This window comes from Gobius niger, assembly GCF_951799975.1.
Source record: "Gobius niger genome assembly, chromosome: 10".
In the NCBI taxonomy this organism is placed as follows: Eukaryota; Metazoa; Chordata; class Actinopteri; order Gobiiformes; family Gobiidae; genus Gobius; species Gobius niger.
The window spans coordinates 22,591,742-22,613,654 of NC_136861.1; the positions used below are offsets into that span (position 1 = coordinate 22,591,742).

The 21,913-nt window shown below is 45.0% G+C and overlaps 1 protein-coding gene across 2 annotated transcripts; it reads left to right on the forward strand.

Moving 5' to 3' along the window:
• The first annotated feature begins 727 nt into the window (after positions 1-727).
• On the forward strand, positions 728-20,629 carry pdgfab (platelet-derived growth factor alpha polypeptide b). Of its 2 annotated transcripts, none has more exons than XM_079564312.1 (6): positions 728-1,363; positions 2,274-2,370; positions 6,418-6,558; positions 7,610-7,800; positions 16,820-16,946; positions 18,538-18,778. In XM_079564312.1, the coding sequence occupies exons 1-6, from the start codon at positions 1,301-1,303 to the stop codon at positions 18,609-18,611; spliced, it is 693 nt and encodes a 230-aa protein (XP_079420438.1). In that variant the 5' UTR covers positions 728-1,300; the 3' UTR covers positions 18,612-18,778. The 2 variants fall into 2 exon arrangements, with proteins under 2 accessions (XP_079420438.1, XP_079420439.1); XM_079564313.1 differs by lacking the exon at positions 18,538-18,778 and adding an exon at positions 19,075-20,629 and having other exon boundaries at positions 735-1,363.
• The last annotated feature ends 1,284 nt before the right edge of the window (positions 20,630-21,913 follow it).

Here is a 21,913-nt window from a genome sequence, read left to right on the forward strand (position 1 = left end):
CTATTTCCATCAACATAGCCCCAGGATCTGGCGTTGTGCTTACAGCCCAGTGTTAAGGACAAGGTGGAGTTCGGACCACCTGGCGGGCTGACCTATGGCTTCCTGCTGACTCACCTCTGGCTGATAATGCGTGTGTGCGCGCCCGGCTGCTGTGTCTGAGTCTCTCCTCAGGTAATTCTCATTTATCGGGCCCCGGGGCTCTGCTCAGGACCTCCCAGAGGACAGACACACTGCACATGGACTCTGGAGACCTCAGGACAAGTCAGGGCAGGCAGACAGTTAACCTGCTGTTAACTAGTTGTTTCCTGTGGTCAGAGTCTCAAAGCCGTGCATGTACAATTTATATAACTATAACCCCAAAGAACAGATTCCAGGTTTACATAAATGAGAACAAAGAGTATGTTTCCTCTGTGATTTGAGAAGTTTAATTGTATTTGGGTCAGTTTTTAATTCGTGTAGCTGAGGAGGTTGGTTTATCATCAGCTATTTATCTTCTACAATTTCAACAATGGGCTTTTATTAATATTTGGATTGTATTTTCATCAGCAACTTGTTCACTGAAAGTGCCACTGATTTAATCCAAAAAGCCTGAATGGGATTCCTTCTGACAGGCACTCATCCCGACTAAAAGGGGGATGGGAACACGAGTCTTAAGTCATCTAGCCAACCAGATCCCCTCTCTCACTGAATAGATGCAAGAACACGGAGCGGCGAGGGGAGGCGCAACGGCCACGGAGCTGCCTGTAGCTTGTCTATATCCAGAGCCTCTGAGGCGCTCACACTCCATTCACACCAGAGCATTCACAGCGGCGCAGACCTGTGAGCACTGCTGCAGGAGGATATCCCAGCACGGACAACTTTTCCAACGACACAACCGGCGTTCCAGAGGATCCCGCTCGTTTGGATTATATGATCGTAGGGCAGAAAGGCCGTGCGTAAAAGAAGGGCGACAGCATTTGTTTCACTTGTTCAAATATCCTTTATTCGAAGGTGAAGGACAAGTGCAATGCGCCTCCGAGCTCTCTTCAGGGATTGTCCCACTTGTCCGAGGAGCTAAGTGCACCGGAGGGGGGGGGAAGCCCGATGTGAATTTGTCACTGAGACTTGAAGCCACTTCCATTTCTCAGACTTAGAAACAAGTGCACAGAGGAGACGTGCAGCGCGAGCTACTGGCGCTCTGACACACAGCTTTCTCTCCCCGAGGGGATGGTTGAGGATCCTCTGGGGCAAGGAGCGACTCATCGGCTCCTACACATCAGCGCCTTTCTCTTGTTCGTGGTTACAGCCAAATTAAAGGGAGATGAGAGCCACAATTTGTTGTTTCCTTGTATGGACCACGTACCTGCTGCTGGCCGGCGCTGAGGTAAAGTTTAGACCATGGCATTGCCCTTTAGCTCTGTTTGCTCTGCTTTATTGTTGTTGCAGTGATTGTGCATATCCGACTCAGTTGCCAGTCACACACTGAGACGTAAATTTAGATTGAATGCTGCTCTTTAAATAGGAGATATTGCGTTTTCAGGAGACTAAATCTGGAACAGTCTTATTTAAAGTAGGCCTAGGTGTATTCTTAGTCTCCGTGTGAACGCGTAAGTCTATTTGTATTCATTTTCAAGAATGGGCAGCATTTGAGATCCAGTTACCATTAGGGCCAGTGACTGCGCACTCCTGGAAGAGCAGCTTGCGTTGCACGTATCGCCAAGTTATTTTTGGCTTTTGTGCCAAAACTGTTTGTAGCTCCCAAGCCAACGCTGTGCAAACGTTTTGGTAAGCGCTTTCATGGGAACCGCTACAGCGAATTATAAATAGAAAGTCATTTCTGCAGGTCCCACGGTTTGGTCTTTGCTGAGGTGGTCGCGCAACGAGAGACCGACCGCAACAAGTGCAGTGTGGTGCACAGGCGCGTGCACCCGTTTAGTAGTCACTAATATAGGAACACATTAAGCCAATTCTAAAAACTTAAAAACTTTAAAAAAAAAAAATAATAATAATAATAATAATAATAATAATAACGCTATTACGCTATTAATGGGTCCTTCTCTCCTTATGCAACATAAAAGTAGAAATAAATGTGCAATGTTGGATCTCTGGTCTCTCCTCGTGCACTCTCACTGTGTGCTGAGAAGTAATTGGCGCATGACTGCAGTGTTGTTAACTCACTGATCTCCAGTGTTTACGCACAAACACGCAGTCATTCGCTCGCCACTCACCTGACACATGTCTAACCACCTCGCTCTGTTGTTTGATTTCCCGTCACCCCCCGCTCCTCTTTGAAGGAAGTGCAGTTTCCCCAGGAGCTGATCGACAGGCTGGCGAACAGCGAAATCCACAGCATCAGCGACCTCCAGCGGCTACTAGACATTGACTCCGTAGGTAAATTCTGCCTCATGATACTTTCAATCACGCATATCACGTTCTCACTCTGGAAAAACCACGTGCATTTTAGTGCAGACTGACAACACCAGTAGCCTCTCAAGTCTCAACTGCTTATTTATGCTCCTCTTGCATCAGGTGGTCATCTCACTGTGTAGTTGTAACTCATTACCATAAATCACATTGTTGTTTGGTGCCAGCGCGTCTTATTAAAGCCTTCAGCCTCTTGCAGGGAAAGTTTATTGGTCTGACAGCTTTTTTATTTATTGTCTCAGCTGGTGTTGAGGTTATAGGCCGGCTTTATAGCAATCAGAATGACAAAGTTCAAAATCCCTGTAAACAGCCTGCAGTAGCAAACAGGGTTCTCTTCGAGTTGAGTTCTTGGTGGCCTTATACTGTACTCCTGTGCCATGGAGAAGATCCTGCTGGTATAGATTGAGTTACAAGGAGTGCTGGTGGAGGCTGCTTGCATCAACATGAGCTTTTATTTACACAGGCTGCGGCAGTATTTCAAATGTTGCCGTCATGTTCACAATAAAGATGTAGGTCGCATGTTTTGTAGCTACTCTATGTTCTGCAGTATGCTTTATCCCTACGCATTCACTTATCTGGCTGCATTATATCAATTCCACATCAAAAGTCACCGGGCCTAGAATAGAGCCCTGTTGCGCCTCTAGCATGAGAGGACGTGTTTATAATCGAATTAACATGTCTTTCTTCAAACAGGCGGAATGTTTTGTAGTGTAACAGTAGTCGGCTGATTATTATTATGAGGGCGTAAATCTGTCCAGGGGCCAAGTCGGCGGCTCTGGCTGGCCCGTTAAAAGGGCTCGGACTCCTGCTCTGGGGGTATTTTCAGAGCTTTTGTTGGGGATGGCCGGGACAGTAAAGCTACCAGTATAGAAAAGCCGACCAGGTGAAAGAAAAAAAGGCCAGTATAAGGGATTGTGGTTTCACAGCGGCGCTTGTGCTCTAATGTGTGTGTGTGTGTGTGTGTGTGGACTTGGCTGGCTGGGATGACAGATGAGATGACCCCGCTGAAGTGCGCAGATGGTTGTCTGGCCCCTGGGGTGCTCCTCTTCTTGCCTTTCGTCTTCTCTCTGGCTGTCTCTCCCGCCTCAGGAGCCCCCAGGCCCGCACCCGCCCGCTCTTATCTCTCTTACTGAAGGACTTTGACAGAAAGGGGAACCTGACTCTCGGTATGGGCCAGAGAGGTGGAGGAGGGCACTACCCGATCCTGTAGTCCTGTTACATTTTCCCCATGAAATGCTAAAAGTCACTTCTTCCATATGGCTTTGGAGTTGTACTTGTTTTCAGTCAAGCCAGAGATGTGTTCTATCACATTTATTGATTGATTTGGGTGGCACTCGAGCAATGAATTTCTCTTTTAACTTTTACCTGGTCCACCTACTGTACAAATCAGACTAACCAAAGGCAAACACTCATGAGCTGTGATTCTGGTTAACCGTTCAGATATGACTTGAACCCAAAATGAGCAGACGTTTAGTCAATGTTTGCAGTTGGATGACCACTTTGTTATGGTTATTGGAAGTAAAGGTGTAAATGGGGTCAGCAGAGGTCACTCGGCGAACAGAGAGAGCTAGTCATCCACCCGTCATGAAGGACTGATTCATAAACTGTCTCCTTTAGGTTCCTCTCTTGTCCCAGCCTGACGACACCCCAGACATGTTTCTACTGTTTAGTCATCCGAACGTGACGCTGGAGGAAAGCCCTGAATTTAAACTTTTTCCCCTAACTTGGGCCTTGCCTGCATTTTTCCCTACACCTCGCCTCCTAATCGCCCTGATTGCTGTCTCCCCTTATTTTGTGTGCACTTAGGAAAAAAAACAACAACATAAAGGTCCTTTTATGATGTTGAGACAGAACAGGGGAGTCTATAAAGGCTGTCTTTATGCCTGTGTCCCTTTCTCCTGTCAACTATATAACACGAGCTGTCGTTGGGTGGTCACCGCCTTCCTTGACGTTCGCAGACGAGTCGAGAAGATTGCTGAGGTTATACAGTCATTGGATGCAGAGAAACGGGGCAGCTGTCACTGTACTGGAGACACTGTACTTTCGGAGGTGCATGTAAATGTCACTTAGAAATCGGATATGTGTGTGAATACTGTGTTTAGATACAGGATATATCTGCCTGCAAGAGTGATAGCCCGCCCCCCCCCCTTCTGCTTCTGCTTCAAATGCAGTTAACACTTCCCCTGTGCCGCCTTTGCTTTCTGGTTCACTGGATGTCTCCGGGCTGCAGGCCTCCAAGAATTTCCCTCTCAACTCTCACTGAAGTTGCGAATCAAGAGCCCTGGCTGCCCTCCGCGACCTGGGGGGAAACAAAATGCTATATAAGAGTAAATAAACAACCTATCCTCTAGCTGAAGCCTGTATAGGTTAGAGGAAATCCCTTCAGATGACTTTGGTCAGGGCACAAAGGGAGCTGCAGGAGTGGAATGTGTTTGCATATGACCACGCTTTGTCGCGAGGTGTACATAAGGTTTTGCTATGTTATGGAGGATAATGAGGGGAGTTTGCATAGCCGCGAGCGCAGTGTTTATGTCAAGTGCACCGGGTTGCGCCGACGCATGGGCGGGTATGGCAGCACCGACAGACAAGTCAGATCCTCCCACTTAGCAAATACTCAGACTCTGCTCTGAGGGAAAGGGCAGTATCCTCAGTGAACAAGTCCTTTATCGCTTTACTGCAGCGCTGGCACTCTTTTCATGTAATATTCCGGGCGTGGACCAAAACAAGCAAGTGTTATCAGATGACCATGACTGTGTTCGAGCTGAGCTAAGGACTTACAGTAGAGAGACGTGCACCATGCGTAACAAAACAGGCACTTTTCCGAGCCATTGAACAATTTCCAAAAAGGTAAACATTCGGGGCTAAAATGAGAGACACGCAACCGCTAATTAGGCCCAGGGATGATGTTGGCTGAGCACCACCTGCTAAATGACCAGGCTAGTTATTTGTGCGTCTGTAAGGGCTAGCTGTTTTTTTTCTAAGTGCCTGACTCACCTGAAGGCTCACCCAAATAAGCCAGACGCACAAAGCTTGCAATTATACAGCGACTGGCCCCATGTACTCTGAACTGTTTACCCCCTGCTTGTGACATCATCAGCAGTTTCTTTTACACGGTGCGCTGAAAGGCCACTGTTGGGTCCGCGGAGAATCAAAGCATGTGTTAGAACATATGGCTCTGAGAGGAAGTGTCACTAGTTCCCAACCTTTCTGTCCTTTTATTCATTCTTTGAGTGCCACCCTCTTCAGTGTATCTGTATCTGTCTGTTGTTTAGAAGCTGGCCGACTGTCTAGCTGTAAAAACAATTGACCCATATCGTGAATCAGGGGATGCCTGATATCCATACAGATACACAGGATACCATTGAACATGAACTTCATTAACCTCTTGACCCCCACCTTAACCGAGCACATTTTCTCCTGGTTGGCTTCACCCAAATCTAAAAGCTTCTTGAAAAAAGCGTCAAAACAGTGACAAAAATGTGATGAAAAGGCAACATAAAAAGCGATTAAAGGGCGACAAACAAGTGACAAAAGAGCAACAAAGATGTGAAAAAAACAAATGAATGGAAAAGTGACAAGAATGTGACAAAAGTGACAACAATGCAAGGGAGAAGATCTGTTTATCAGTTTTGCAGGTCTTAGCTTTCAAATGAGGTGTTATCTTGTTGCATCCAGTAGAGAAGCTTTTCGATTTGGATAAAACCGAACTGGAGAAAATGCGCTCGATTAAGGCTCAAGTATTAACTTGACTTAAATATTAACTAATACTATTCAATTTCATATTCTTTCATAAAAAGTAGTCAAACTATTTTCCTCGCCTACACCCTGGCGTCCCTGTACCCCTGGTGTAAGCAGAAGCTGTGAGAGGCTACTTAGAAGCATCAGTGAAGGATAGCATGCAGTCTGGGGCCTGGCACATCGTTTCCAGTTCAGCTTCATAGGTCAAATGCAGTCTGCGTATGTGTTTATTGCGCCTGTGACATTATTAACATGGCTGCCCTCTGTTTTGGTGAGGTACGGGAAACGATGTCATCGAGGAGCCCAAGCGCCACAACAAGCAGCATTTCATCCATCATAAAAACTACTCTCGTAACCATGGTTACTACAACGACCTGAAGAGCTCCCAGCTTCACAGTCGCCGCAAGAGGAGCCTTGGTAAGTATCCGGGAAAAAAAACAAAACTGCAGAGTCATGAGGATTACTGTGCACACTGTAGCGCAGTGACATAATGGCCTTAAAATAGCTCCTCTTCTTAAATATAACCCCCGCGTGTGTATACCCATGAGATGAAACCGATCATTTCGCGCGCTAATTTCAAGCCAGGCTAATAGTTTGCGGCTTCTGTTTAGCTTTTATGCGGATAAAAGCGACTGTAATGAAGACACCCATTCAGGTTTTATAGCTCCCCAAACAGCCCGGAGACCTGTTGCATGAGGTTGATGAGGACGTCTGACATGAAGCTTTTTAATTGGCCCAAAGGCTCTCAGATCTTAGACACGCGTCAGGGGAGAAGTATATCCTTGAGCGTGGAAATTCCAGGCATTCAGGGGTTCAAGTTGAAGCCTGCCACGGCCTCGGCAGTCGGATTTCTCCATAAAACGCAGAGCGCCCTGTGATATCTGATTGAGGCACGTTAGAAGTGACATGGCCGCCCCCCTTTTCAGCACGGCGTTACTCAAGTGTGTTTTTGAAGCGATAAACACATTCTGCGAACGTTACGCATATTATTTTATGGGATAACGTAAATTCACGCGCCGATCCGGGACACCCGAGAGCCGTAACTGTGATTATATAAACGTCCGCCCCCTTCCCTTTTCACTATAACCTCAAAGGTCAAGGGGCATCATTAGATTTCCCGCAGCAGACGTAAAGGTTCTGTGGTGTGGTCACGCTGCATTAACCCCGCTGAAAGCTCCGAACAAAGGACAAGTCTTCTGCTATCTGACTAAGTTGATCCCCGAGCTCCTTAGCTGATATGGGATCAACGTTTTTGTCGAGCCTCTTAGCGGCCCTGGGAGATGGGGTGTGATTTGAGGTAAAACCAACATCTCCACATCAAGTGAGTCATCAAAAATTAATCTGTAAAGGAATGCATGAGCAGTGTGGGAGTGGAAAGAGTTACACCACAATACGTTGTTGCAGTAGCAGTAGCAGCAGAGGTAGAGGTTGCAGTGGTAATTAACCTGTTTGTGTGTGTCTGTTACAGTGGAAGAGGCCGTTCCGGCGGTGTGCAAGACCCGGACAGTTATCTACGAGATCCCCCGCAGTCAGGTGGATCCCACAGCGGCCAACTTCCTGATATGGCCGCCCTGTGTCGAGGTCAAGCGCTGCACGGGCTGCTGCAACACCAGTAACATGCGCTGCCACCCGTCACGCAAGCACCACCGCACAGTAAAGGTAAATAGCCAATACAGTGGGTTCATATACGTTTTCAAACACCTACACTGCAAAAAGTGAATATCAAGCATTGGCTTAAATGACTTGAATTGAGGAAATGTATCTTGTTTAGAGCGGTTTTCACTCTTTTAGACACTTTTCCTGATCGGACCAAGTTTACTTTGCTTGTTTGAGGACATTTCAGACCAGTTCTAGGGTAAATCTCGCTTGAAATAAGAAAGTAAAATTGCCAATGAGATAAGACCCATTTTCTTACCCCATTGGCAAAGAAAATGACCTGAAATAAGGACGAAATGTATCGAAACGAGTCAGAAACATCTCAGAACAAGTGAAATAATCTAGGACAAATGCCCAAGAACTTCTTAACTAGTCAAAACAACTAAAATTTGGATTATTGTGCTCAAATTGAGAGGCTTATACTGACCTAGTTAAATACTTTTTGCAGTGTAATTGTTTTATCATGTAGCAGTCAAATCGACAAAAAATTATGATAAAAATGTCAAAATGTCGGCAAGACGGCGGTAAGGGCTTACGGTTCAGTTCTGTGGCAATTCTATTTATTGCGCGTGATGCATAAAGGTGCAGCCTCCGTGTAAGCCCGAGTGCAGAAACACTTCAACAGACTTCAGCGTGATAACATAGGAATAAATAAAGGGGGTTTGACTACTTCCATAACGCGCTGCAGACCTCACACAGACACGGGTATAGCTCGAGAATAGATTGATTGCTCACACTCCCAGCGCTAATGGCGTCCAGTGCTGTCAGTCTGGGCAGGTAAGTAAATCACGAGTCAAGGCTGGGTCAGTCTGTCTGCCTCCCGTCACTCCCTTCGTCTCGTTTTCTCGCACCTGTCAGCAGTCAGCAGTAAAAGGCTGGCTGTAGCTGAACATTTGATTATGGGTTTTATTGGTTCTTTGGAGCTGAAAAAGACGTGATCGTATTTAACAAAATGCGCTCGGCACACAAATTGTTTGGTATTTCTTCTGTAGGGCTGGACAATTCTGGATTTCTGCATTTTCAGGGCATGTTTGTTTGGTGTAAACTGCAGGGTTAGTAGGTTTGGTGCTGCAAAAGGCCCAGTGGCAAGTTCTGGCAACAGGATATGTGGTTGTTTACAAAGGACATTTGGGTTGTTAAATAACTGCAGCCGTTGCAAATTGCTAATTTCTTCCATTAAAATAACAGACACAGTTTCACTTTCTTCCTTATTATAGCTATTAATGCCACTTAATGGGGGATTATGCTTGCAGTCCATCCTCATTGACCATTATGCAGTTGAAGGAATCTTTGAAAGGGGTTTTGATACGTTCGTGGTTAAGACGTGGTCAGCTCTCAGGTTAAGGTCAGCCTGGTCACTATGGGAACCAAAACACAACCTCATGACACCCAATAGCAACATTATTTCTGTCCAGTGGGTTGCAACTCAGCCCCTCCTTGGAATGAACCCAAATAGTGGCCACCGCACCGCACCTCCGCCGCTGCCCTTCTCCTGCCTCTCCTTCCATTACAGCCAATCAGCACCCTCTCTCTTCATCACTCTATCCAGCGTCTGGCTGCGGGCCAGGGCTCAGGCTGTGCCAGCAGGAGAAAGAGGAGCACAGGGGAGGAAGAGATTGTTGGCACCCTCGTCTGGGACATCTGCTGAGGGGTCCGACCCATGAGAGGGGGTAGTCCTGCCAGGCGGCTAAGTAGGGCCTGAGAGAAAGTGTCTCTTGTATCTTGAGTATGTCCGATTGTCACTTGGTACTTAATGCCCGGGCCGTTCTTCTCCCGTGTTTGCTTTGCCCAGTGACTATTTTCAGATAAAAGATGAGACGGCTCAAAAAGTGATGTGCTGTTAACTCCCAAAACATGTCCGTCTGCGCAGGATCACAGTGGAAGTGTTTTTGCAGTATTTACACTAGTGCCTGCCAGCGGGCGCACGGCTGTGTTTGGAGGAACAGGGCAACTGAGCCATAAACATGGCAGTCTGCTTCCCTTCATAACACTTAATGGCATTACAGGTGACTGTTGTTTGCCCAGCAGTGATTTCTCTTTCTGCGCTGGCTTGCAGAGATGCTGCTTATTAAATGTTATTCTTAGCCCATAGTGGTGCAAAGTCAATTGTTTAGGTACAGCAAGCCTCAAGTTTACACAAGAGACAAAAGGTTGCACCTGATTTCTTTGATTATTTATTATTTTAGAGGTGCGTGTTTAAGTCTGGCATCAGTAAGTCTTATTAAAATACCATATATAATACCTACAGTAAGCTAATTAGGCTTGAATAAACTACAGCATTGAAGTGATGTTATCTCTTGCACCTCCAGCGCCATATAAAACGACCCGGTGAAGATTAATGACACTTCCAGACAGGGCAAACATTGAAGAGCAAAGTTTATGGCATTGCATCCTCTCAGACCGGCGAGACAGACCGGTATGGATTACTTTGAGTTTTGACTAAGTGCTTACAAACTGTCTACCCACTGCCATCAATAAGGCCTCTGTCATTTATGCAGAGAGGGCAGATGGAGACAGTAAGCCCATATTCAGCTATTCCTGGAATGCCATGTGACTCATCAGTGTCCCCCTTCTTCATCATGCTCCGAGGGCAAGACGCACAGACTTGACATGCACCCTAAGGCGTCCAGGATGGGCTTTTTTTTTTTTTTTTTGGAGGGTGGGGAGGGGGGATTGTGTCCGTGTGGTTCTACCCGCGGGGCCATGGAGCATCATATCTTTTGAAAAAGGTCATCTGTTAGTGAGGGCTCCGCTCCCGTCAGACATACGCCGCATTGTGTGTCAGAAACATTGTGTCATGCCAAGTCTTCCTCTGCGGAGCCAGACTGAATAGAGCTCCAGTTTGTGCTTCTGTTTATTAAAAGTCTAAAAATGTCGCCGCCATGCCCCAAGACGGTCTTGTTTTGCTTGCACTGGCCAAGGGATGGGAAAAGAACACTTTGCCTGTGTGTCTTTCCAGCTCATGCCACTGAGCATTTTGTCCACACACGCCGCTGCTCCATTTATTTATTTATTTATTTTATTAAAGGTTTTTTTCTTTTTTTTTGCACCGTTTTAATGCTGCCGAACGGAAAAGGGAGACAAGTCGACGCAGGTTGTGTTACTGTACAGGCCTGCCCCGTTCAGCAGCGGGACAATCACAAAAAAGGCAACTTAAAGAAGGACTAGCCCGAGGCAGAGATCTCTAAAGCCAACCTCTGCCCCGTTCTTTTGTTTCTCGGTTACTCCATGTCCCGCGATTTGTTTTTATGTAAAGCCCCCTTTGTGCGCATGTAGGTTAAGGGAGGGTTATCCGAGTGGCAGTGAAAGCCAGGCCACACGGGACCAAATTGGTTGATAAAAGTATGTTGTCAGAAAGCCAGGAACTGACCAGATCAGAGGAAGGGGAAGCCAAATTGAATTCTGAGCAAATCTTTTTATGTGATTCTCTCGTCGCAGCATTCCTTTGGCTCCTCCCCCAACACCCCCCCACCCCACCCATGCCGACGCCCCCCCCCTCACCCCCCCGCCCACAACACACACACCACCTCCGCTTGCACTCTCTGTGACTCCAACTCACTCCCCAGATCACTGAATCTCGGCTCTCCCCCTTCCATCAAAATCCCCTCTTGACATTTCTTCTCATTACTTCTGTGAAAAATGTGCCTTTTTTTTTTTATTTTTTTTTTAATCGCTCACATCTGCCAGATCAACCTGAGCCCTTCCAGGGGGATAAACATATCAAATGCATATCCTTTTTCCGTCTACATAAAGCATTATTCTATCGCGTTTACCTGCTGGAACCAAAGCGGGAGTGTTTGCCCTTCCAATGGGGCTGAGTAAACAGGCCGTGACACAGGCAAAGAATGGAGCTGTCATTTATCCTCTTACTCATTAAACCGTTAAAGCTTCTGCAATGCGCTGAACGAGCAAACAGATACCAGAGTTTATACGTGTGTAATATACAGAGATTTACTCACAAGCTCTAAAGGAAATCCATTCCCAAACACTCACTCATTTTTAAGGGGCATCATCACTTGTTGCATCCACCGAGCTCGGTTGCCAGAGTACTTCAGGATTGTACTACTCTGGGATTTTTTATTGGCCAATGCTGATATGCCTGGCCGATATTTTTAACCCGATATTTTTGGCAGATTTTCCCAAATGTGCGGCCTGTACATTATATAAAGATTTTTGTTTGTTTTCCATTATAGTTTTTCCATTATAGTTTTTGTCCCAGCCTTGATTAGCTGCCGTTAGCATTAGCATACTGTTGCTAGCTGCGGCATTTTGCACCACGATCCAAAAAGACAATTGCGGAGGTTAAAACTAATACTGCGATTGACTTATCCAGGTTTTGTGCAGCATGCCCATATTAACTGAGGTTTAGCGAAACTTGTGTTACTGTTTAACAAACTTGTAGCTAGCCAAATGTCATTGCGATGCTTCTCTGTTCCCCTGAGGCAGGAAGTTGTGGGGGAACTTGATTTTAAGCCACGACACAGCTCTTTCCAATGCAAAAAAAAACGTCTATATCATTTTTGGTCCCAGAGATATCGGCTTTGATCGGCCGATATCCAATATTGTAAAATACCCTAATATCGACCCGATATACCGATTGGCCGATATATAGGTTGACCTCTAGTATTTTCTTTCATCTTGAGTGGGTGCACATAATTCCTCAAACTAATAAGTGAGACTTACCAAAGAAACATTTATTCTAGGGCGTACTGATGCCGTCCTCCGTGTTCATAATGTTTTTCCCCCTCAAATCGTAATGAGGCAGGACAACCACCTACTCGGCTGCAGACAAACCGGCCCAATATAATCAGCGCAGCACAAATTACATCTCACTTTCCCCACGTTTTCCTCCCGCTCAGCCGCCCCGTGTGTGAGAGGGAGATACTTTGAATGCACATCTGTAGCAAACCGTACAAGGACATTGTTTACCCGAGTGTTGACGGCTTCTGGATCAAAGCAGGAGGAGGTCAGGCGGATGTAGCCACACGTACTCAACCCCACTAGCAGTAGCTGACGCCCCCATGTGTCCACATACCCCCCCCCCCCCCCCCCCGGCCCCTCCACGGCTGCAGTTGGTTTGTGACTCAAGGGGTGTTTCATTCAGAGTGATACAGTGAATTTAATTTATGAACTATGGATTACATAGAGCAAAGGCGGGCAGGGGGGGGGGGGGTTACATGGGAACGTGGGGGCCTCCCTTGTTTGAAGTCGCCCTTATTGCAGCTGCGTGAATTATTTTCCCTTTGATTCTCCTTTCTTCTAGCTGGTGGATGAAGAAGGGTGAGGGAGTTGCATCGCGGGGGTTGGCGGGGTGGGTCAGAGAGGATCATGGGAGCGGCTCTGTGAAAAAAATAATAAAACAGCTGAGTTTGAGCTACTGCAACGCCGGCTGGGATGCCTCAGCGCGACACAAGTTTAGACAGTAGTCGGAACACTGTGTATATGAAAAGTTATATGAAAAGTGTCATAGAGGACACTACGTGCTGCACAAGGCGACTGATTTAATCTCTTAACCCCCACCTGAACCAAGCACTTTTTCTGAAGTTTGGCTTTGCCCAAATCTAAAAGCTTCTTGGAAAAAAAGTGACAAAAGAGCAACAAAAAAGTGGCAAAAACGCAGCAAAAAAGTGACAAAAATGCAACAAAAGGTGGTAAAAAATGTGAGAAATAAGTGGCAAAAACGCAACAAAAAAGTGACAAAAACACAACAAAAAAGTGACAAAAAAGAAAAACTTAAAAGTGACGACAAAGCGGCAACAATGCAATAGAAAAAAGATCTATTTAGATCTGTTGAGACATGACACTTGGCCAATAGGCTATAAGCTCCAGTTGAGAAGCTTTGAGATTTGGGTAAAGCGGGACAAAACTGGACAAAAGATGGGGGTTTGAAATCACAAGACTGCAAAGAAACACTCCCCAAAAGACATGTGACATTGTGATGATATTACACTTTTCATCTCTCTCTAACAACAAATTGGATTGTATTACAAATCGAGCATTATACTGTATATCCTCCCTTGTCCTAACCCTCTGACTTCATCGCTCCATTTACTTCCCTGGAGTCTTATTGTCTGTTTTGTGAAATCTCTCCGCTCCCTCCCGCGCTTACGAGATCGCCATTTTTCCGCAACACTTACATCTCCCTCTCTTTAATTTCACATCACTGTCAGTGTCAGCCTCTGCAATTTACTCTCAATAACTCAGAGTCTCTCATTACTCTGCGCTTTCTTTTCATTTCTGTTGTTAAGGTATCTTTACGGTTAATCTCAGCTTCAAAATGGGTGCAGTTTTCTTTTCTTTTTTTTATGTTTAGGGAGATCAAACAGATTGTTATCCCGATCGCATCTGCCTCCCTTTCACTTCTCCATTCTTGAAAAAAAAAAAAATGCAGAGTTGCGGCATGTTTGCTTTTACTTCCTGTACGGCTTGCTGTGTGGACACCCCCGAGTTCCTTTTTGTGTTTTCCTTGAAAGGCCAGTGTAACCGTTCTATCATCTGAGTGGAGGGGGATTTCCAATTAATCTGACCAGCACTTTCAAAGGGAGGCTTGCACTTTCCAAACCCTCACTTGGCCTCTCCTCTCAGGGGACCCAAGCACCATCTTTCACTCTCGGTCAAAGTGAGTGCGATTTGCACAAAGACATAGCATGAGGTCCGTTTCTTATGTATGCGATAAGTCGATGGCCACACACCCGTAATGACTGGTTAAAGATGTCATTGCTCAAAAAAACAGAAAGAGATGAAAGATGGCTACGCAGCGAATAGGAAGTGCAGGATTGCTGTGTGCATCGAAACCCATGCCGAGAGTGAGCTTTTAAAAGCCATTGAATCTAAAGGAAGAGGGACAAAGATGCTGCCGGGCCTCTCGTCAAGGAGGCCCGTCACATTGATCTCGCTGTCGCTGTTTGTTTGAGAGGAGTCACAAAGACCGAATTGATACATAATAATGGCCGTCCCAGCACAGCGTCTTTCCCAAACATCCAGACATGGGAACAGGAAGATGGATGCCCTATCAATCACACGGACAACAGCAACAACAGTTCAACAGACTTTATTATCGAGTTCATTTCATACAACAAGCCCAGACTCCAAGATGTAACAGTCCTATACAGTATTGTTGAGCTATTTTAAGAGATTCAGATGTTTTGAGTAACTATTGGTCAAAACTAGGGCTGGTATACCATTAAACAATATCAGTCTGGTACCCTAGATTTAGGTACTACTGGTATCGGAAAAAATAAAAGTATCAAAAGCAGGCAGCGAAAACAAATATAACATCTTTAAAAAATGGGGGGAAAGAAGTGGAAAAATTTGGGGAAACGTTGAAAAAAAATGCAAAGATTTGGGGCAAAATTGGGATAAAAGGAAAAAAGAAAAAATAATTGGGGAAAAAATATGTAAAAAAAAAATGAAAAAAAAGGGGGGAAATTTAGTGAAATAAATTGGAAAAAACATGGAACATTTTGGGGGGGGGAAATGTGTCAGAAATGAGGAAAAAAAAGAAAAACGGTTGTTTCACCTCAAACAAACGACACAAATGCAAAAGTATTAAATGGAAGGAAAAGGATTAAATGAACATTATTAATCTGTTTTATGGTTCTATATGACAAATAATAATAATAGAAAAAGTATCGTTCACGTATCGGTATCGAAAACCAAGGATCGTTAAAGTACCAGTAGTCAAAACGCTCTAATTGTTTATTCAAGTTTATTCAACTGCTAATATATCTGACGTACAACCTCACATGAGCCTTTTATCTGCCGTTATCCGTCCTGTCAGCATCGGTGTAACAAATCTCCCCAATAGGTAACCGTGCATGTTAATGTTAATGAGTAGTCGATGCTCTCTTCTCCTCGTCCTAAATAGTGCCCTGTGTTTGCACCATCCCACTCAGTATTTAATGAGGCCCGCCACCTTCCTGGCCCAGGACCCTTATGCCCTTGCTCTCCGAGTGTCCCGGAGCGATAAGAGCCATACACACTAACCAGCAGACGCTATTGTCATCTGTTTGCTCACCGCATACCTCTCTCTTTGCTTTGCTTATGCCCTCAATTCGCTCATCTTTCCTTCCCCCCCCCCATTCTGTCCTGTGTCCTATACGGAAGTGTTTTGAAGCCCCTTTTGCTTTGACACGAGACAGATCCGACTTTGTTTTATCAGACTCGGATTGGTATGTTCGTTCTTCGGGCATGACTAATTTGCAAGCCTGGAGCTCGCATTCGTTGGCAGCGCTCCACCTAAGGATAGCGCAAGGAGAAACGCTGTCCATAAACCTCTGGCCCCTCGGTTCTTTGCACGTCGACAAAAAAAACTCAAAAGAAACGTGTTGTTCATAACACCAGACAGCTCAGGGAGATTGTAGGCCAATATCCTCTCTCATGATGTTAGGAGAAGCTTGGGATATTGTTTCGCTAAGGCCCCCCGGGGGTTTTTCTTGCGCGGGATAGGGGGGAAGTTAGCCACCCCTGACACCGAGATCAGAACAAAATGTATGGAGCCACCTGCGTTACATAATGAAATCCCCTTAACCTCCATGCAACCTTCTCCGTTTAGCTCCAAGCTCTAATCAACATAATACTGGGGGAATCACACCTGCTCGCTCTAGCCTGGAACTGGAAGTCAGTTTATCATGTTCAATAGAAACGGCTTAGGTCGTGCATTATGGGACGGATTGGCTGGGCTGTATTGGAAAAAGAGGTGCTAATGTCATGGCTTGTTCTCAGATTTTGTAGTTTCATGTCCTAGTGGTTAATTCTGCTGGATTTGACTCACTTCTAAGGCACATTCTAGAGAGAAACTGCCTCAAATTAGTTCCAAAAAGAAGAATGACTGTATTAAAAGTTTAAATGTTTGATTCCCGCACCACAAATATCATATGAGCTGCTCGTATTTTCCCCCTCGATCCCTTCATGAAAGAGTAATCAGTCACAGTGCCATGCCTTTGTAGAGTTTGCGTCAACAATGCGCGTGTGCATGTATTCTCGTACTGAGGCGGCGGCTAATGTCTCTGTGTTCCCTCAGGTGGCCAAAGTGGAGTACGTGCGGAGAAGACCCAAGCTGAAAGAGGTCTTTGTGCGGTTAGAAGACCACCTGGAGTGTGTGTGCACGTCGCAGCATCACGTCATGGAGCACTCAGAAGCAGAAACAGGTGAGTGTCATCACTTGGCAAAGTTGTGTTCGGACAGAGATGTGTGTTAGAAAAGTGTTACTGAGGGGCATCTCTGTGCCTCAACTGGTGTCTCAAGAGGTGGGTAGAGAAGCCAAAATGCTTATTCAAGTAGGAACAACACGACTTTACAACTATTCGGCTCAAGTAGCAGTAAAAAGTAGTGAAAGTAGAAAGTTGGATTGGTTTGGTGTGACAAAATCCAATATTTAATCAATAGATCTGAGATAGCAAAAATAAATCATTCTTCAGAAGCATTAGAAAACTTTAAAGGGACAGACCACCGTTTTTCCACACTGAGATATATTCTTACCTGAGCTTAGACGAGTTGACGTGTACCTGACTGGTCTTTGTGTGTGCGCTCAGTCAGGCAAAAAGACCAAAGATGTTGTTAGCATTTAGCCTCTCCCAGTATATTCCTATGGACCCAAACGGGGGGGAAGTTAGAAGCGAACAAGCACGTCCACGTTTTCCCTATTTAAATACGGTTATGTGAGTAGTTACATGATCCAAGTATAGTCCCACAAAATTAAACATGTCGATTTTCTAAGTGGATAAAAAGAGGGTACTATATTGTGAGGCGTAACAACACCTTAGGAGCACTTCGACGTCTGCCCAGTAATATCATCATTCCAGAATTCTGAAAATATTACTGCGCCGACGTCAAAGTGCTCCTAAGGTGTTATTACGCCTTGCAATATAGTACCCTTTTTATTCGAATATTCTGGGAGAGGCTAAATGCTAGCAACATCTTTGGTCTGCGCACACGCACAAAGACCAGACAGGTACGCATCAACTCATCTAAGCTCAGGGAAGAGCATATCTCAGTATGGGAAAACGGTGGCCTGTTCCTTAAAAAACAAAAAAATGCAAATGTGAAGCTTTTGTCACAGATTATTCACAATTGGAAAATGGTAACCGAATGTTTTTCTCTAGTAATACAAAGTTGTCTGTGATCAAACTAGAAAAGTACTTGAGTAAATGGGTAGAGTGTAGGAATAGTTAAAGCGTGTTAGTCTCTCTAATGGCGGCCATTTTAATTATACTGCACATATAAAGTCTAATCTCTGTATTACCTCTATTACAATGTGACTACAACAGAAGGCACTGTGGTCTGTTTTCCAGTACTTTCCAGCTTTGATACAGTTTTGTGACACTACAGGCGTTGGTGCCTCTTTATTGCCTTTGACATCTATCCCTCTGTCTGGCCTCTTGCACTCCGTGACCCTTACCTGTAACTGCCTTCAACCAAGCACGCCTTTCTTTTCTCTTTCCTTTTTTTCCCCCCCCTGCCCTGTCTCTCTGGTGTGCGTACGTGTGTAAGGTGCAAATGTGTGTGCGAGAGTGCCTGTGTCTTATGGGAGGGTGTCCAAAGGCTGCTTGGCATGACAGCAGGCTATTTGATCTCGAGCCCTTTTCTCTCACACTGAGCAGATAAGTCCTTTGCTGCCGGCAGATAAGGCTTCAGTATTTATTATGTGTCCTATCGCTGCGGTTTTGTTCCATTTCTGCACCATAAACCCTTTGCTTTCAACTGCATTTAACTTACTCCCCCCCTTTCCCTTGTTTCTAGGCCATCGTAGGGTTAAAAGTAAAAAGAGGAAAAATAAAAAGCTAAAGGCCAGCAAGGACTTATTCGCAACGTAAAAAAAAAAAAAAGATGTTGCCCAAAGTCCACTGGAGTGCTGTCAGTGGAACAGGTATGGCTACCGAGCACGACGGCGTCCTCTCACCTTTGGCACTTTTGCAAATTTGAGCCAATCAGGGCACAGGGTTCAATGAAAAACAATCACCAATCACTGCACAGCCAATCGGTGTGAGAGGAGGACTCTTGCACTGCAGCATGTGGCCTGTTTGATCACTGCTTTATGCCCGGGCCAGGATTGTTTTGGGTCACATTATGACACCCCTAAGAATGCATGCACTGAAGAAATCTGCCCTGCATCCAAAAACATCACGATTATTTTACAAGTTACAGTTGTTTTATCGATGAAATCTGAAACGGCAATTTGTTGCATGAATGAAATCGTTGCACAGAACATGCACATGTAAGTAAAGTTATATGTATAGTTTGCCAATGTAAATCTAATGTGTCTTTTCTTCTCCGCAGAGGACGTGAGGTGAGAACTGTCTGACTGTGGAGCTTCGGCATCGGTGCGCTCCGGAAAAGAGCAGCGCGAGTGTGTCTGCTCCCCAACCACGGTGCCACCTCTGCTTCCAATCATGTAAAGCCAAGAGACTTTGTATAGACAAGAAATCAAGAGATGCCAAAGGTGCTTTTTTACAAAACAAAAACTCTGATGAAGACTTCCTGCGCCGTAGGCTACTGTTACAGTCAGCTGGGCCGCAGGAAGAGTCAAGCTGTGAGCGGAACGCACACAATGAAAGCTAGCCTTGTTGGACTTTTTAATGGACTCCTTTTGAACAAGACAGTGGAAATGGTTCAAGGCTCGAGAGGAAAATGTGGGAATCTGTTGCTTGGATTGGGACACAGTGGTGGACAGCCTCCAACTGGGCAACATAAAAGTGCTGTTTTAACGACTTCAGCAGGACAAAAGAATAGAACGAGAGAACTGTGGGAGAAATGCTTTGTTTCTAAAGACTCTCTCCGGAGCGCTGAACGTTTTCCGACTCAAACAGCAGCCTTTGATAGTCGCCTGCGCTATGTTCAGCTAAATCTAAGAAACGGAAGACGCTACTTACAAACTATTTATATGCGTGGACATGTGTATGTTGTCTCTTCCAGTGCAAAGGAAAAAAAAGTGAGATGTAAGATTTTTTGGAGACGTCGTGCATGAACTTCAGTTTGCTCTATTCTCTGCAACGCCGCAATCTCAAATGTGTCATCTTTTTTATTCTGTTTCTTATTGTATTACACTAATGAGCGATGAAATGATGTCCAGAGTTGTAAATGGTTTGGATGTGTGACATAAGTAGGAGATGCGAGTGTCAGGAAGATGCTTTATTTTTGTTATAAAATATATTATGCTTACTAATATTTGAAAAAGATTTGTTCTCTTTTGTCACAACCCGGTGGTAAATATCCCCCAAAAAACGTCTACAATGCATTGCACACGAGTCAAACAGAGGCGCACCGGAGCAAACACTCACAGCGTGTCCAGAGAGGGAAGAGAGGGCGTGTTCATTCCATCGATATCACAAAGATGGCTGTCCGCCCCGCTTTACTGCCACACATGCGGTGCCCGCGGAGAGCAAAGTTCACCTCCACCGAACTCAAAAGAGTGAATGGGTGAGCCTGGAATGAATGGGCGTCTTGTTTAGTCAGCCTTAGCTCATGCGTTGACAGGAGAACACCGATCACTTCGCCCTTTGAAGGAACTCACACCTTCGCAGCCCCGTGCAGGCAGATCTACACGCGTTCAAGTGTGTTCGGGAAGGTACGGACTTGAACTTACACCCCCCCAATGGAACAAACAATCACTTCCTGTGGTTCCAGATGAATGTGTAACCGGGCCCCCTTCCACAAACAGTTTAGGAGCCGGAGCGGGTGAAAGTCAAATGAGAAGCTTCTGTCTGTGATGTCTGTGAACACTCCACTGGTGCTACAATACCTTCTTTAGTGTGCAGGGGTTCATGATTCAGCCGACGCTTTAAGCCAGTTGACCTTCCTAGTGCCACTCTTACATTTTATACAGGCTTGGGACAGTTCTCATTGAAACAGGGACCACACATGGCTAGCACACTATCATTGCTACTATTCTTCTTGGCCTTATTTGGATAAATACAGCAATGATTATAATTTATATATTTATGTTTTAACAATAAATATATTTCTGCTGCTTCTTACGAGTCCTATTGATTGTTGCAGATTACAAAAAGTATTCTTCACTTTAGAGTTTTTGTTGTTAACTTCGCACAATATTTACAAAATGGCTTCCGCCACTTGATATTTCAAAGTATGTTGAAGGTTTTGATGCAATTAAAGGGATATTTCATGATTTTTGACATAGGGCCTCATTTCCTAGTTATCCAAAGTGCGGTTGATTTCTGATTGATTGATTTTTTTTATTTTATTTAGTCCTTAGTCCTTATATTTGAACATAAATGATATCAATGTCTGTGTCGATAGAATAATTTTATCCATTTTGCATTTCATATGACTTATATTTGAGCAGCATTAGCTTCCTGGTTGTATAAGCTACACAGCGGCGGAGTGATCTGCTTGAAAATAGTCCCTCAAAATGCGATAATTCATGTGATGCAAGGTCAGTTATATTTCAAAAATTACTCTATCGACGCAGACATTTATATCGGTAGTCTGGTGTTATTTGTGATTTTCCTTGGGTGCACTGTGGAGTGGGTCAGACTGTTTTTAATGCAGGCTAGCTGGTACAGTAGAAATGTGCTAGCCTAGCACTAGCCTAGCGCCACTAAACTCTTCAAATATTAGGTCTGCGTGAATTTAAAAAAAAAAAAAAACGCCAGAAATCAACACTCTAGAAATATATCAAGAATTTGCATAGGCCGATAAAGGTAAAGGTTAGTGAAAACTGATGCTGGATGAAGAACGCGAGTCCTCAGCAATTTCTCAATATATGATCATAGAAGTAGAGGAAGTATTGTATGTAGAATCAATTTTTATTTATTTTTGTTTGCCTGTTTGCCTCTTCGACACAGGAAAAGCAGATGTTTTATATCCTCAGCGCAAAGGCCTTGCCATCTCAGTGAAGATGATCCGCTGCTCCCATAAGTCTGAAACAGCACTTGTGATGGCTTCAGTGTCCACAGGAAATATGAGCTTCCATCGGACCTCGCAGCGTTAGCGGCAGCCGTGGCTTTGGTCCAGGATCCGGGGGCATCAGACGATAGGTGCTGCGGCTTTATTGCTTTTCCTCCTGGCAGCTCGGGCCTAATCTGTACAGCTAAAGGACATAAAAGTTCCTCTCCCCTGCACTTCCCGCTGCTTGAGGGGCATTATTACTTTGGGG

Bases quoted from the DNA above. Each gene is read 5' to 3' on its own strand.
- pdgfab (XM_079564312.1), top strand. From the start codon at position 1,301: ATGAGAGCCACAATTTGTTGTTTCCTTGTATGGACCACGTACCTGCTG. The intron at 6,559-7,609 runs GTAAGTATCCGG...TGTCTGTTACAG, and splicing joins TCGCCGCAAGAGGAGCCTTG to TGGAAGAGGCCGTTCCGGCG. The intron at 7,801-16,819 runs GTAAATAGCCAA...GTGTTCCCTCAG, and splicing joins AGCACCACCGCACAGTAAAG to GTGGCCAAAGTGGAGTACGT.